The sequence below is a fragment of the Pleurodeles waltl genome, chromosome 4_2 (assembly GCF_031143425.1).
Source record: "Pleurodeles waltl isolate 20211129_DDA chromosome 4_2, aPleWal1.hap1.20221129, whole genome shotgun sequence".
Taxonomy (NCBI): domain Eukaryota; kingdom Metazoa; phylum Chordata; class Amphibia; order Caudata; family Salamandridae; genus Pleurodeles; species Pleurodeles waltl.
The window spans coordinates 397,335,218-397,350,122 of NC_090443.1; the positions used below are offsets into that span (position 1 = coordinate 397,335,218).

Consider the following 14,905-nt stretch of genomic DNA (forward strand, 5'->3'; position numbering starts at 1 on the left):
TGCTGTGTAGAGCGATTTCATAATCGGTGGCCTTGCGGCGCCACTTCTAGCTACGAAATTCAGATTTTTGAAGGAATGTCCAGGCTTCCCTCAGGGGCATGCCCTTTGATGGCTCTCGCCTCTTTAGAGACAAGGGGAATTCAGAGCTGGAGCACTTCAAGGACAGCAGGTCCACGGCCAGGTCCTTGGGCTTGTCTATGGCCATTCGTTAACCCCAATCTGCCTTCCGCTACTTTCGTGGCTATGGAAGGGGTCTCCATCTGCACCCATACCTTCTCAGTGACCACAGCCAGCAGGCTTCCTAGCCTTTTTGTGGCTGAGAGCGCAGGTCCACAGGGGAGAAGTAGCAAGCAGTCAGGTAAGTTCACCACCCACCTCAGGCAGCCTGCTGCCTTCAAGCCTCTTTAGTATGCCCTTAGACCATCATGGACACCCAGTGGGAGACTGATATACATCACCTCCCCCAGTGGTGGTAAGTAACATCAGACCTTTGGGTATTCCAGATAGACCAAAGGGACTACTCCCTCTCCTTTGTGACAGCCCCACCACCTATGCCTTCCACTTACGGTCGGCTGACAGAGGACCTTCTCTTCTTGCTCAATCAAGAAGTGCAGGCTCTCTTGGCCAAGGGAGCCGTAGAGAAAGTGCCTGCATCAGAAGTAGGCTGTGGTTCTTATTCTTGCTACTTTCTGGTGCCAAAGAAGGGTGGAGGACTTTGTCCTATCCTGGATCTGTGCCTTCTCAACCTCTTCTTGAAGAAGGAGAAGTTTGAAATGCTCATACTCACCCAAGTTTTGTCTGCTTAGACCCGGAAGACTGGATGGGAGCGGTGGAATTGAAGGATGCATATTACCCCATCCCCGCGCTGCTGGCCCACAGACCCTTTCTGCAATTCACAGTGGGCCGTGAGCACTTTCAGTTTGCTGTGCTACCTTTCAGCCTGACCAGTGCCCTTTGGGTGTTTACCAAGGTGATGGTGGTGATTGCAGCTCATTTGCGGAGGTCGGGGATTTCAGTCAGTCTACCTCAAGAACTGGTTGTCACCCACCTTCAGACTACTGTGAACTTCTGCACTAGCTGGGGTTCACTATCAACATGCTGAAGTCATACCTGAAACCCTCTCAGATGCCCTCTTTTGTCAAAGCTATTCTGGACACGGTGCAGTTTTGGGCCTATCCTACTGAGCAGTAAGTCCACGAAATTTGGACTATGATATCAATGTTTGTATCCTGGAATTCGGTGAGACTGACTCTGCGGCTGTGGGGCCTCCTGAACCCTGCTGGTGATGCATGCCAGCTGGCATGTGTGGGCTCTGCAGTGGGACCTGAAGGCTCAGTGGATGTAGCATCATGGGAATCTCTCTGACATGGTCCATATCTCTGAGGAAACTGCAAAAGACCTGCAGTGGTGGCTAACAAACCACAATTTTGTCGGTGACAGAATGCTCTCCCTTACCTAATCAAATCTAATAGTGGTTACGCATGCATCAGTCCTGGGCTGGGGTGGCCATTTGGGTCACCAGCAGAGTCCAAGCTTCACATGTATCTGTTGGCTCTTCAGGTGATTCGCTTGGCATTAAAAGCCTTTTTTCCTTTGATCAAGGGAAAGCTGGTGCAGGTGTTCACAGACAACACCACCTCCATTTGGTGCTGCAACAAACAGGGCCGGCTGTGGCCATGGACCCTGTGTCAAGAGACTTTGCTCCTCTGGACATGACTGGAATGTCAGGGCGTTTCCATGGTGGTGCAGCATCTGTTGGGCTCTCTGAACGCCAAAGCAGACAAACTCAGCCGAAGATACTTGGCGGATGACAAATGGCATCTCCACCCAGAGCTGGTGTTAGGTCTCTTTCAGCAGTGGGGCGATCCTTGGTTACACCAGTGCGCCATTGTCAAGAACAGGCAATGTTTGCAGTTCCATGTGCTGGAGTTTCCAAGATGAGTCTCGCACAGAGATGCTTTTTGTCTTAAGTGCAGATCTGGCCTTCTGGATGTCTCTCTGCCAATACCACTCCTGCATGACTCGGCTCAAGTCATTCTTCTGTCTCCAGACTGGGCACAGAGAGTCTGGTATCCTGAACTGTTGAGCATGACCATTGGTTTTCCAGTCAGACTGCCTCTTTGGGAGAATATTCTGTTGCAGCAACAAGGAAGGGTTATGCACCCGAACCTGTGCACCCTCCATCTACATGCGTGGAAATTGAGCAGTGACAGTTGACTGCTTTCAACCTTCCTCCCGAAGTCTGTGAGGTTATTCTGGCAGCCAGGAATCCCTCCTCCAGGTCGGTATAGGCCTGCTGTTAGGGTAAGTTTGTGTCATAGTGTGCTTCCAACAATGCTGACCCCTGTTTCTGCAACTTTATGGAAGGCTCTCTTGTTTGCTCTATCTATGGCCCACAAGGGCTCTGCTTGGGGCACAGTTAAAGGTTATCTCTTTGCCATCTCTGCATTTTTGCTCTTTACTGGGGTTTTTTCTCTTTACTTTAAAACTTGTTAATGGGAGGGACTCGAACAGCATCGGCTAAGGACAGAATATAAGCACCAAAATAAAAATAAGCATTTGCAATTCAATGGGTCTCGTATTTGCTTGAGTTAGAGCTATTGGCATTATAAATTCATAACTGGACTTTTCTTGCCACATAAATTGGTCAACACTGCCTCATAATTTCGTCTTTTCCTGACATATAATTCCAGTGGTCCTACATATAACTAAAGCACTTTCATCTGCTACCAAAAATGAAAATGTTGCCATTTAGCATCCTAATTTATTTCTACTCTCAGCTGTAAAACAAAAGTTCCAGCCATAACAGAAATGAAAAAGGCACTGCATGGTGGGAGGGGTTAGTATTTTAGGGTTCCCACTAACCTAGTGTGGGGACCCAGGGATGATCTAGACAGAAAGAGCGCATCATGCTGAATGTTTTGAATGTGGTTCCATTGTCCTAGGAACACCACAGGATAAATTATGAGCAAAAATATTTTGTAAAAGAATGCCTTGCAAAGCATTATGGGAAGACCAGGTGCAGCTAATATTGTAGTATGTTGACTGTAATGCTCAGAACAGCCTCCAGAGGGCACCACAATAAAAATAGCATTTATAAGAAACATGGTCATGTAACCATATAATTAGCCCCTAGAAGGCATAACCAGATGCAAACAGAATGGCAGAAAGTAATGTAGTGCAACCATACATTTAGCCCCTAGAAAACATAGGGGCATATTTACAAGCCACTAGCACCTTTGTGTGTCACATTAGTGTCATTATTTTATGCTAATGTGGCATTAGGAAGGCTTTTTGCAGTGCCGTATTTACAAAGTGGCCAATGGTCGCATTGCATCACTTTGAACCCCCCTTGCCCCACATTATGCCTGTGCCAGGTATAATGTACTGAAGGGGGGCATTCCGGCACTAGGAGGCCCGCAAAAATGGTGTAGTGAAATTGACGAGGTTTCACCTCACCATTTTTGGCATCATTTTTAACACCTGCTCAAAGCAGGCATTAAAATGACACACCCACAGAAACCTATGGTCCTCTTTGCACTTTGCTGGAATAGTGTCAACATTTCTGTCACTAGTGCAGCAAAGCACCACAATAGCATAAAAAGTTCTAAGGCTATTGTCCTAACAACCACCATGGTGCACTGTATCGTAAATATGACACACCCATGGTGTCGTTAGGTGGGGCAGGGGCAATGCAAGAAAACCGGGGCATCAGCACTGATGCACCAGTTTCTTGTAAAGAAGCCCTTTAGTGCCATACACATTTTCAGGCCTAGCATGCCTACTGCAATACTAAAGGCCTTAGAGTAAAAACTACTCCCAGCTGTAAAATAAAAGTTCCAGTCGTAAGAGAGCTTTAAAAACCCCACTGAATGGTGGGAGGGGTTATTAAACTAGTGTGGGGGCCCAGAGAAGACTTAAACAGAAAGAGGGTGTTGTGATGAACCTTTTGGTGGTGATTCCCATTGTCCTAGGACCACCACAGGCTGAGTTACGGGCAAAAATGTTTTGAATAAGAATGCTTGCAAAGCATTATAGGGCAAGTTTTCCAGAGTTTTGTGAATATTGTAGTATTGGCTCTCCTGCTGTCCCAGGAGAGCTACATTGCAAATTTCTGTGTTTTTTAGTAAAGCGTTTATCAATTACAAGTGTTTTAGGGAAAACTATGGAGCATGAAGGGGCGAGCCAAAAGAAATAACTCTGATTAGGGAATAGTGTGAACAATGTGACATTGCTCCAATACCGCCGATGGAGTTCGCACGGTTGGTGCTGTGAGCGCCATGGCTGCCATGAAGCACGAAGGGGAGAGACAAAAGAAAAAAATAGTTTGCCCACGCTGAAGTATATTGGCAATCGTGCAATTATCCATGTAACAGGGTCAGTCTGCAAGGCCATAACTAAACCGCCCCAAGGCGAGACAAACGTAAAGCATTTACCAATGACAAATAGGGATTTTTAAAAGGCAAGCCCACGAACAAGTGGAAGTGACGGGCGTGAGATGGGTGTGCTTAAAAGCCCAGAGATAGATAACAACAGGTCGGAAAGCGATTACATGCTCAACCTAAAAATGTACTGTTTGAGGCAAACTCCAGGTTAAACCCTCCCATTTTTTCATAAGACTTTCTCAGAGCAAGTGAGAGAGAAAGGCAGAAAAAACACAAAAGAGACGGAAGAGAGAGAATGGAAACTGACAAATGCAGATGAAAAATATCTTGAAATACATAAAGAGACTGGGAGCGTAAGGTGGTGGAACAAATGAGCACCTGGTGAAATCAAGAGTAGGCAGCCTTGGTATTTAGCAACCCTGACATTCAGCTGTGCTGAAAAGGGCTTATAAGAAAGGTGGCTGGCCAAGTCGCTCAAAGAGTGGCAATAGTTGGACAGCCTCTTAGTGTTTCCCATCAGCAGATGAAGTATGTCTTCTGTGACCACCACAAAGACATGTCGGCCGGTGGGGGAACACTGCACTAGTCCCACCTGGTTGGTGTCATGAGATTTGGGATAGGAGCTATTTAATAGGGCTCACAGCAGCTGCTCGCCTGCTTTCCTCCTGCACGGCTGCAGTGAAAACCACCCAACTGCCCAGCTTTGAGAGCAAGAAGCTATTAAGTAATCTTTCTGTTTTTCAGTGTCACAAGCAGAGTTATAGGGCGATCCTAATGCAAAATGTGCAATGGAGATGGAGCTGCAAACTTGATGTCCTCAGGCCATAGGGGGTCCTGAGAAAAAAGCAACACCTTTATCTGTTAAAGGACAGTTGGCATCCTGACAACTGGGGGTCGGCTTCAGTCGCGGCTCACGCGACAGTGAAGGGGCGGGGCTGGCACGCAGGGGGATGGAGGAGGCGGGGAATTCAATTAAAAATGAAAAAAATAAAACAAACTTACTGGGCTGCCGCCACAAGAACCACGCTGTTCCTCACCTCTTCCTGCAGGCACAGGCTTCCAGCCTGCCCAGAGCAGCGTCAGCCTGTGCGCATGTGTGTTTGGCCGGTCCGAGACGGCCACCCGAACATACATGCGCTCTGAGCGGGAGTGCTGAGCACTCCCCCTCATTGCTTGTCACCCCGTGGCGCCACCCCTTTTCCCCAAATATGATAATAAACAAAGTTTATTATCCTTTTTGCGGAAACGTTTTGCAGTTGTTGCTGCTGGCGGGGCAATGCTCCTCTGCCCTTATGGAGGAGCCACCCCTGGCTGGCTTTTAATCACTCCGTGTCGCACGGGTGCAGCAACTCAAGAATTACAAGGAGGCTATAGGTTGAATTGAGAACAGCAAGCACCAGATATTGATGTATTCCCGGTTGGCCTGGCTTGGTGTTCGGGACTGGGAGTCAGCGATTAGATTTTAACACTGTGCTGAACACTCAACAATACAAATCTGTGTGGTCTACTTTGGGGCTGTGTATAGAAACAATGACTGGGTTACAATAAGGAACAAGGCTTTGTGGAGGAATACTGAGCTTTGGGATCCTGCGGTTAACTGTTTTATAAATTATGCCCTGCAGGCATAAGCTCTGTTCATGTTCCCCTCTTGCTTCCATGTTTTGAAACATTTTTTGGGGCTTTTCCAAAATACATTGCCTCTTTTGTGTGCTAAGTAGTGCGGGCCTTCCTGCTGTGAATTCCCCAAAAGAAATCCTCAGGCCAAAGCCTGCATCAAGCGTGTTCACTCAGGTCCAAGTAAGAGCAGACTATGGGCTGTATTTATAGGCCCCTAGCACCACAGGAGTGTCACTTTTAGTGACGTTCCTGTGGCGCTAACTGACACTCCTGTGGCGCTAAGCACAGTGCCGTATTTACAAGGTGGAGTTAAGCCACTTACTCCACCTCGTAAATACGTCCCCTTCCCACACAGCACTGTGCGTGGAAGGGACGTGCAATGGGTGTTGCTGTGGGCTTGCCACAGCAACACCCATTGCATTTTGACGCTGCCTCAGATTTATGAAATCTCGTAAACCTGAGGCAGTGCCAAAATCTAACGCCACCCCTAGGGGTGGCATTAGCAGGGCGCAACGAGGAGGAATACTTTTATTACTCCTTGTTTTTTGCTTTTTCTATGCGTGCTGCATTCTGCCGCACACATAGAAAAAGCAAAATGACAGAAATTATTGTTTATGTGTGGGAAGGCCTGCATTCCTCAGCCGTGTGGGCATCACCAAAGCCCTAAGGCAAGAAACTTCAGGGTGCATGCGATTGGTTCCGGGGAAGCCTGAAAGCACGTTTGTTCATGAAGCTATGAGGGTGTGAACTTCGCATTTTTTTTTTTTATTCCACTTTTGGTGAATAATGGTATATTGTTGTTTTATTCCTGTAAACGTGGTTTATTTCAACTATTATATAACTTGACTTCTTAGGTTATATGATATTTGTACATGTTGGTTCTATCTCTTGTGACTTCCAAGATGAAAATCTTTGGCTGATTTAATTTTTGACTCTAGCCTCATTCAGAGTGGGATGTACTGGGGGTGTCACAGTTACCGTGCCGTTATATCCACCCCAGAACTGTTCACTGATGCGTTAAATTGCATGGAATAGAGAATTACCATGTGGGACCGATTTTTCGGGACGTAAAACCACATAGAATTCCCAATTACCTAGAGTTTAATGCATATATTTACCACCTGCTCTGAGCCATGCTAAAATGATCCATGGACCTCTGTGTGTGATGAGTAGTGAGGGATGGGGTAGAGGTGGTAGGGGAGGGAAAGGAGGTGAAAGAGGAAAGAGGCTTGGCTAGATGTACATCAGTTCACCAAAATGCCAGGGGTAGCAGAAGTGACGTCAAACGCCCTTTGACCTTCACTTTCACACACACAGACACACACATGCTTACACAAACACATACATTCACACCCGAGCCCGCGAATGCCAAAATTCCATTGTGTGCGTCATTTTCTGGATGCGGGAAACCGCCTTGCATTAATGGCATGCAAGGTAGGCGTTCCCATCCAAAAAATGACATAAACACCCGTGCGCCATATTTATCCAACCGCGCAAAAATCCTGCACGGCTGGGAGGCGGAGGCGGAAAATGACGCACAGCCCGATTTGCGTAAAAAAATAACGCCTGTGTCAGGGCAGGTGTTAAAATGAGGCAAACACACCAGTACTTAAGGAAAACACACAGAAGCAACAGCAGAGCTCCAAAAGGAAGACATGGAGGTGCTTTTCATCCAGCATGCACGCAGACGCACAGCACAGGCCCAACAACAGCAGCTTCTACAACACCAGCAGGGACCCCAAGTGCAACGCAGAAGGCAGGAGAGGATATTCCGCACCAGGACAACCCTTCTGGGACTCCGCCAACAAGACATCATCCAGAGATACAGGCTCAACTGGCAAGCCATTCAGCAGCTGCTGCGCAACATTGAGCCACAATTGGCACCCAGCTTGCAGAAACCCCACACCATTCCACCAGAAACCAAGCTGCTAGCTGTACTCCACATGTTGGCAAGTGGCTCCTTTTAAACCACTGGTGCCCTGGTTGCTGGGATCTCACAGCCCTCATTCTCTGCCTTCCTACCTAAGGTACTGGATGCCATCATCTCCTTCACATCCCGCCACATCAGCTTCCCCGACACACATCAGAAGCAGCAGGAGACCAAAGAGGGCTTCTATCAAATCAACGGCTTCCCACACGTGCTTGGTTCCATTGACTGCACACATGTACGCCTTGTGCCACCTGCTGCAACCGAACATCTATACCGCAACAAGAAGCACACACACTCCATCAATGTGCAGGCCATTGTCGATCACCGGGGATTTATCACCAACATCGTGGCAAAGTATCCTGGGAGTGTACATGATTCATTCATCTTCCGCCACTGCACCATCAATCAACACTTCCAGGATGGACAATATGGAAATGGACTACTTGTTGGTAAGTACAGAAACCTACTTATATACACACACAGCACTGCAACCCTGTTGGACACACAACACATACACCACTACATTGACACGTGGCCAGGAAGACAATGAGGTTGAGTCACTGCTCGGCATGTGTGATATCCTCACCCATTTGGATACACACCTATGGACAACTGACAGAACCAAATAACAACAGATGCCACTCCACAGACACAAGGGAACAATTTAAAACAACACAATGACAATGACATGGCCTCAACTGGCAGTACAACTTGGAAGATTAATCTTTCAATATCACATCAATAACACTCAATCAACCACCCGTTCAACCAATACTTACTGTGTAAGGGGTGTGTAATGTGTTTTGCTGCAGGTCAAACACCATGACACACATAGCATGATGATGACTACAATGAAGGTGACATGGAATCATTGAGGCTGTACCAATATCTCACATTACTCCTGCTCTCACATTGCCCACTACCAATAAGCAAGTGGACTGTGCGAAGAACACATATTGATGTGATAATATTGAAAGTGCACATTCCTACACATACGGATTGAGACAATTTCACACACACACAACAGATGGACAGGCATACGGACCTTCTGACACTCCAAATGACAACCTCACAACCAAGTTAGCCAGCTGAACTAGAACATGTTCAGTAGTATAGGTACACTTTAGAACCGGAGTCGACTTGGCAAGGGCAGAGAAATAGGTCTGCCGAGAATTTCACACATGTGAAATTTGGGCATAGTCAATTGTCAACACGTCAGTGCTGACAACGTATGGAGATGTGTTGTACATTGTCACCTAGCCAAATCTAAGGGTCTCGCTGATGTATAACTAATTCTATTGCATATGTGAAATTGGATCGGATGTCCAGGGTACATAGATGCAACCGTGTTACCACCACTGTGGGATTGATTCTGTGTATGGAAGTATCCTGTCACCCTCAGTTAAGACACATGGACACCCCTTTCACATGACATAATGCAAGGGACTACACAATGCACTGAAACTCTACAAAAATACTTCTGACATCCGGTCAATCAACCAAACACCCGGTCAGATAAGGAAACAACCCAATGCTGATAGTACATCTTAGAAGCCTAGGATTCCACACAATAACACAAACACAGATGAGTCACAGACAACACACGAGAAAAACTACCATGCAAAGTGATAATCATGGTGCAAGCAACATCAACATGTTCTCACTCATTTTCTCTTTCAGCTGATCAGGGGTATGGGATCCAGCCATGGATCATGACCCCATTTGCAAACCCAAGCACAGCATCAGAGCGTACCTATAAGGGGGCACATCGGAGGACACGCACCATAGTCGAGAGGACCGTTGGAATCCTGAAGTCAAGATGCAGGTGCCTCGACATCACCGGAGGCAGCCTCCTATGCTCACCTGAAAAGGTGTGCAAAATAATTTTGACCTGTGCCATCCGGCACAACATATGTGTAAGAAGGAACATTTCCCTTAATGAACCTGACCCACAAATGCATGAAGAGGAGGAAGAGGAGGATGCTGTCCATCAAAATGAGGGGGACCATCCAAACACAGATGCAGGATTGTGTCGGAGACAACATATTGTACAACATTTCTTTTAACTCTACTCATCCATCACCACTGGCTTACCATATGTCAATAAACACCTATACTATTCACTATATCATGGTCTGGGTAATCATTTTTGCATAACAACATCCCTAACAATCAGAATCAGAGTGTAGCCCCATGGAGCATTACAAAAAATACAGAATAGGATACAGAAAAATCCACATCATATTTGATGGGTATGAATGTACACCCAACTTCACACACTGTAAATGATGTATATCCTGTCCATTTCACATTTGAAGGGCAATATCAGAGGAGCACAGCTATTTGACACATACATGTTGGCAACATGGTTCATTTCAGAATATGGCACACAACTAAGACACCATCAATCAATAAGGTAACAAAATGGCTCATACATGAGGCAGTGGATGTGCTATAGTATTGGTGACAAGAAGATATGACCAGACCCTTGACATCAGTAAGTGTTACATCAGCTATCTTTGCAAGGAGTATGTGTGACAAGAATTCCATATAAGCAGCAAATGGATAGCATGAGTGCCCCAGGTATGACTAGCATTGCTCACAAAACTTCCCCTGCACATGCCAGCCCAGGTCTTAAGTCCTGCCACTGCCATGTTCCCTGTCTCCCCCCACCCTTCTTCAGAGTGCCCTGGAAATGGAATGTGTGTACCCAGATAATCCCTCATCTACACACACCCAGTCTCACATTCTGAATCCAGTTTGCTTCCCTCTTTAGTATGGTATGCCATAGTCATTGTTCTGTCTGCATGGACTTCTGGTTGAATAATGCACTGCCTTGTAGTCTGTAGGACCTGTAATCACCTGTACATTGCTTCCCATGCGAAAGGTACTGTTGGCCCTTTGAACTTGATTCTCACCTACAGGACTTGTGAGAGACTGAAGCTGCACACACCTGTGAGCACCTCCATGCAGACCAGCCATTTGAACATGCACTGCCCTTGTAGCTGCCTGGAACAGCATAGAAGCTGCCATTTTATGTATAACACTGTTATGCATTGCTGCATAAATCACTTGTGTAACACAGGACTTGGGTTATTGTGTTACGTTCCAACACACAGGACAAACTCAGTTTTCATTTTCCACAGTGTTATTCCAGCTTTGACCAGTCTCAGTCTGCTGACTGTGTATTTGCCTTGTTAAATTGTTGTTCCTGATTGACCCTGCATCCTGTTAGCCTCGCTGGTTCCTGTCTTTGCGTTACTATAAAGGTTCCCTGTGGCTACATTTGTCTCATATTTGCTTTCCATGCCATGCCCACACTCTCCTCCTGGGGTATTGTGTCAGGTAGGTCTAGAATGAATACTCAAATACATTGTATAGCATAATCAGTTTACTTATCGTATCACAGGGTGGAACTTGTTTTCAAATAGCCTAATCATGACCCATCCCTTCTATGGGTTTCATGTATGCATAAGTGACAAATAGTGACAGTGTACCATGGCTGTATGCATGGATTGGGTATGGTGCCTCCAGCACAACAAACAATGTCAGATAATGTGCATGAAATGTCAACACATGTTAGGACCCTGACGGTCCAAATGCTGATTCACATTGTCCCCAACATATTGATGGGGCTTGCATGGTGAATAGCTGTGAGATTAATCAGCACAGAGGCACTGGTGTTCCCGGCTGCAGTGGGAATTTTAGAGGCCACCCTGTGTACGAATGTTGTGAGTAAACCTGCCGGTTTGAAATTCCTGATCCATTAACTTTGTCAGCACACCAAGGTTGCCCTGTTGTCAGTCTCATAACACATCTGCAGTGCCATAGCTGGACTATCCCCATGTGTGTTCTCAATTCCTCTTCGGCTTTCCTTCAATTCAGCTGTGAAGGATACTTTGTAAATGCAGGAAATGGCTCCACAGACTCATGACTAGACCTGCACGTAACTGTGACAACATGGACCCCAATAATGACTCAGGCTACACATGGCCCCACCCACTTGAACAGGACACCTATGTGCAATTAACCAATGGAAATATGTGCACAAGTGCTGCTTGGTCTGCTGGTCCTCTACTGCCACAGGAGAAACATGGCTCATTTATATGAGTCCAAATGTGTTGTGACATGACATTTGTGGATTGTATTTGGGACTCAGTGTCACAAACACCGTACCCATATAGCATTATCCAATGCCTGACTCATGGGTAGTATACAAACAAGTGCCTAAGAAGTAGTATCCAACATTCCAGGACATGTGATGGCTTAGTCTTGGAACATTGCCATGATCAACCGTCTTCTATCTATCCTATGCATGGTTTGTCATTGGTGATGCTTATGTCCCAAAAAACCTAGGAAGTTCACACAGCATTTGTTGCTACATGTATGACAAACACATTTCTTTTCTAATTTCCACACTGAATAGCATCTGATGGTTGGACACATTGACTGCACATGCATACAAGCAGATTTGAGAAAATGCGTCTTGTGATGTTCACACAGTGGGACAACTACATTAGTAAGAGCCAATTCACACACATTGACACATAGGCATTGAGTTACTGTATTGAGTTGCGTAGCCTTGCTATCCTCTTTTGACGCAAAACATGCCCAAACTGGGTAATACCTATTTGTATTCCACACGTTTGGCCATCTATTGTGTCAGTGAGGAGTGCAAATCCGGTACAACAACTAGAGGATCATGGTCCGCAGTAGTATGATCTGTCACATGTGCCCATACACCGGAATGCACAATGTAGGTGCAATCAGCCTATCTCTGTATTGTCACACCTGTCATGTACTATTACAAATGAGAAATGACCCAAACCCAGTCAGACAGAAATTTTGACGCAAATGCATCAAAAAAGACGCACATGCGTCAAAAAATGATGCATGTGCGTCGAAAAATGACCCTCATTGCCATGATACATCCGTTGGCCCTGAGCGGTAATTCCCACACTGTACCCCATGAAATTGGTTAAGTATGAAACATATTTGAAAATATGGATGCAGGGTTATTTCTAAGCATGTGCGTCAAAAACAAATGATGCACAGACTGTAAGCATTATAATATTTTGATGCATAAGAATAAAAACGGCCCACAGTTGAGGCAGGAAGTGATGTAATAGGATATCCTGTTTACAGAATTGGTACAGTGCGTGTACTTTCACTTTCACTTTGCAGTCTGTGATATTTCCTGACTGTGTGGCTGTGTTTTGACTTGTCTCTCTGTGCATTTTGTGATTTTGTCTCCTGTGTGGTCTTTAAATTGTCTTTTTGTGTTTCCTAAGTGTCTGTGCTATCCTGAGTAAGTGTATTTTTAGTCATTTCTGGTGTATACATTTGTCTTTGTACTGTTGGGAGTCTGTTGTGGGTAGTGTTAGTTTGGGGATAGTTGGGCTGTGTTCTGTTAATTTGTTTTCATTTCCCTCTCCTACTTTCCCTTCATTCTCCTCTGTACCCCTTTATTCTCTTTTTTTGCAAGCATGTTGGGTAGGCCTCGTCTTGGCAGGATAGGAGCAGAGGAGCTGGGGGGATTTATTTGTCTGGTGTGCCACTTCCTACCCTTAATGATAGAAGCAGGTGGGCGTGTGATACAGGGGTATTACACAGAGGCAAGGAGGCTCTGGTGGGCAAAGGTCCTGTACCATCTCAAGCAAATCTACAACATACCGCGCAATGACCACCAGCTGAAACACCGTTGGGCTGACCTGGTTGCCCGGGAGCAAGACCTGCTGGACCACCTGGGGATTGTGATTGGTGGCCCTGTTGGTGAGTACAATTCAGAGTAATGTGCACATTTAAATGCTCTGTAGTGACAGTAGCAGATTTGTTCATATGCTGCAGGCAATGTTTTTGGACATGTGGAATGCAAGTTAAAGATACAGTTGCCGTGAGTTATGCAATAATTCCTACACATTACCTTCATTTGTTGACGCAACAGCTGCACTAACTTACAAAACACAACAGGAGCCTGTAGATTAGTGCTGCCTTCACGTCAATAGATGATGCAAATGTAGCTCTAACATATGTTTTATGCATGGTCTGAGAGTGTACCAGGAAAGACATGTTTTTAATCCAGATATTTTCATGAAATAATGTGTCCATCAATTTTTTCGGATACATGTCTGAACTGGATTCTGACACATGCGTAACAAATTATAGCTGACCTCAGGTAACATCTTAGACTGATATTTGGACTTTGTTGTGCAATAATTAAATTAGGGATGGATGCCAAAAGTAATGCACACGGGTTCCTATCTCAATGTTTGGTTCAAATTACCATAGCTGTGGCACATAAAATGAAGCAAATGATACAAATTGAGGGGTAACAACTGTCCCTGGCCCTCTGTACATTGTACCTGTGTGTTTTACATTGGTCTTAGTCACAGTAGCTGGGTGACTGGTATTGCAGTCCTCCAGGAAAGTGGCTTTGCATGTCTCTCATGGATACACATGATGAGAGGAATACACTCCATGAATGAGTCTACAAACAAATGATGGAGCATGTTTGCCACCACATGATAGTTAGGGCCACTGCATGTGTGCAGATATGTGTGTATCACTCACTGTAGTTCCCGGTCTGTACATGTTTGCAGTGGTATGTTGGATGCAGTATCATCATGTCTGAGAGGCTTGACTTTCTGATTTAATCTTACACATAGTATTTGTATTTGGAAGTGTTGTACAGTGCACAGACATTGAGCACATATCTCCCTTCCATGCTTTACAGGTGGACCTGCCCCATACACTATCGGAGAGGTGACTGGATTTGCGGACCCAGACATCTCCAGTAAGTGTTGATATTCCTGTTCTGTGTTGTGTTTGCTGCTGTTGTGTGATTGACTCCTGTGTGTTGGACACATAGCAAGGTGTGATGCACTGGTCAATGATCGGATATGTTCCTTAAGTGGAGTATCATTTTTTTCCCATCTTTGAGTTGGGCAATCATTAGCGTATAGTCATAATTTTC

The 14,905-nt window shown here is 45.6% G+C and overlaps 1 protein-coding gene across 1 annotated transcript in view; it reads left to right on the plus strand.

Annotated features, from left to right (window-relative positions):
* The first annotated feature begins 243 nt into the window (after nt 1-243).
* Nucleotides 244-14,905, plus strand: part of LOC138293874 (histo-blood group ABO system transferase 2-like) — a 65,018-nt gene continuing 50,356 nt past the window's right edge. The window contains exons 1-2 of the mRNA XM_069233173.1: nt 244-358; nt 807-1,002. Of these exons, the coding sequence (XP_069089274.1) occupies nt 244-358; nt 807-1,002 (311 nt within the window). The remainder of the gene's footprint in view (nt 359-806; nt 1,003-14,905) is intronic.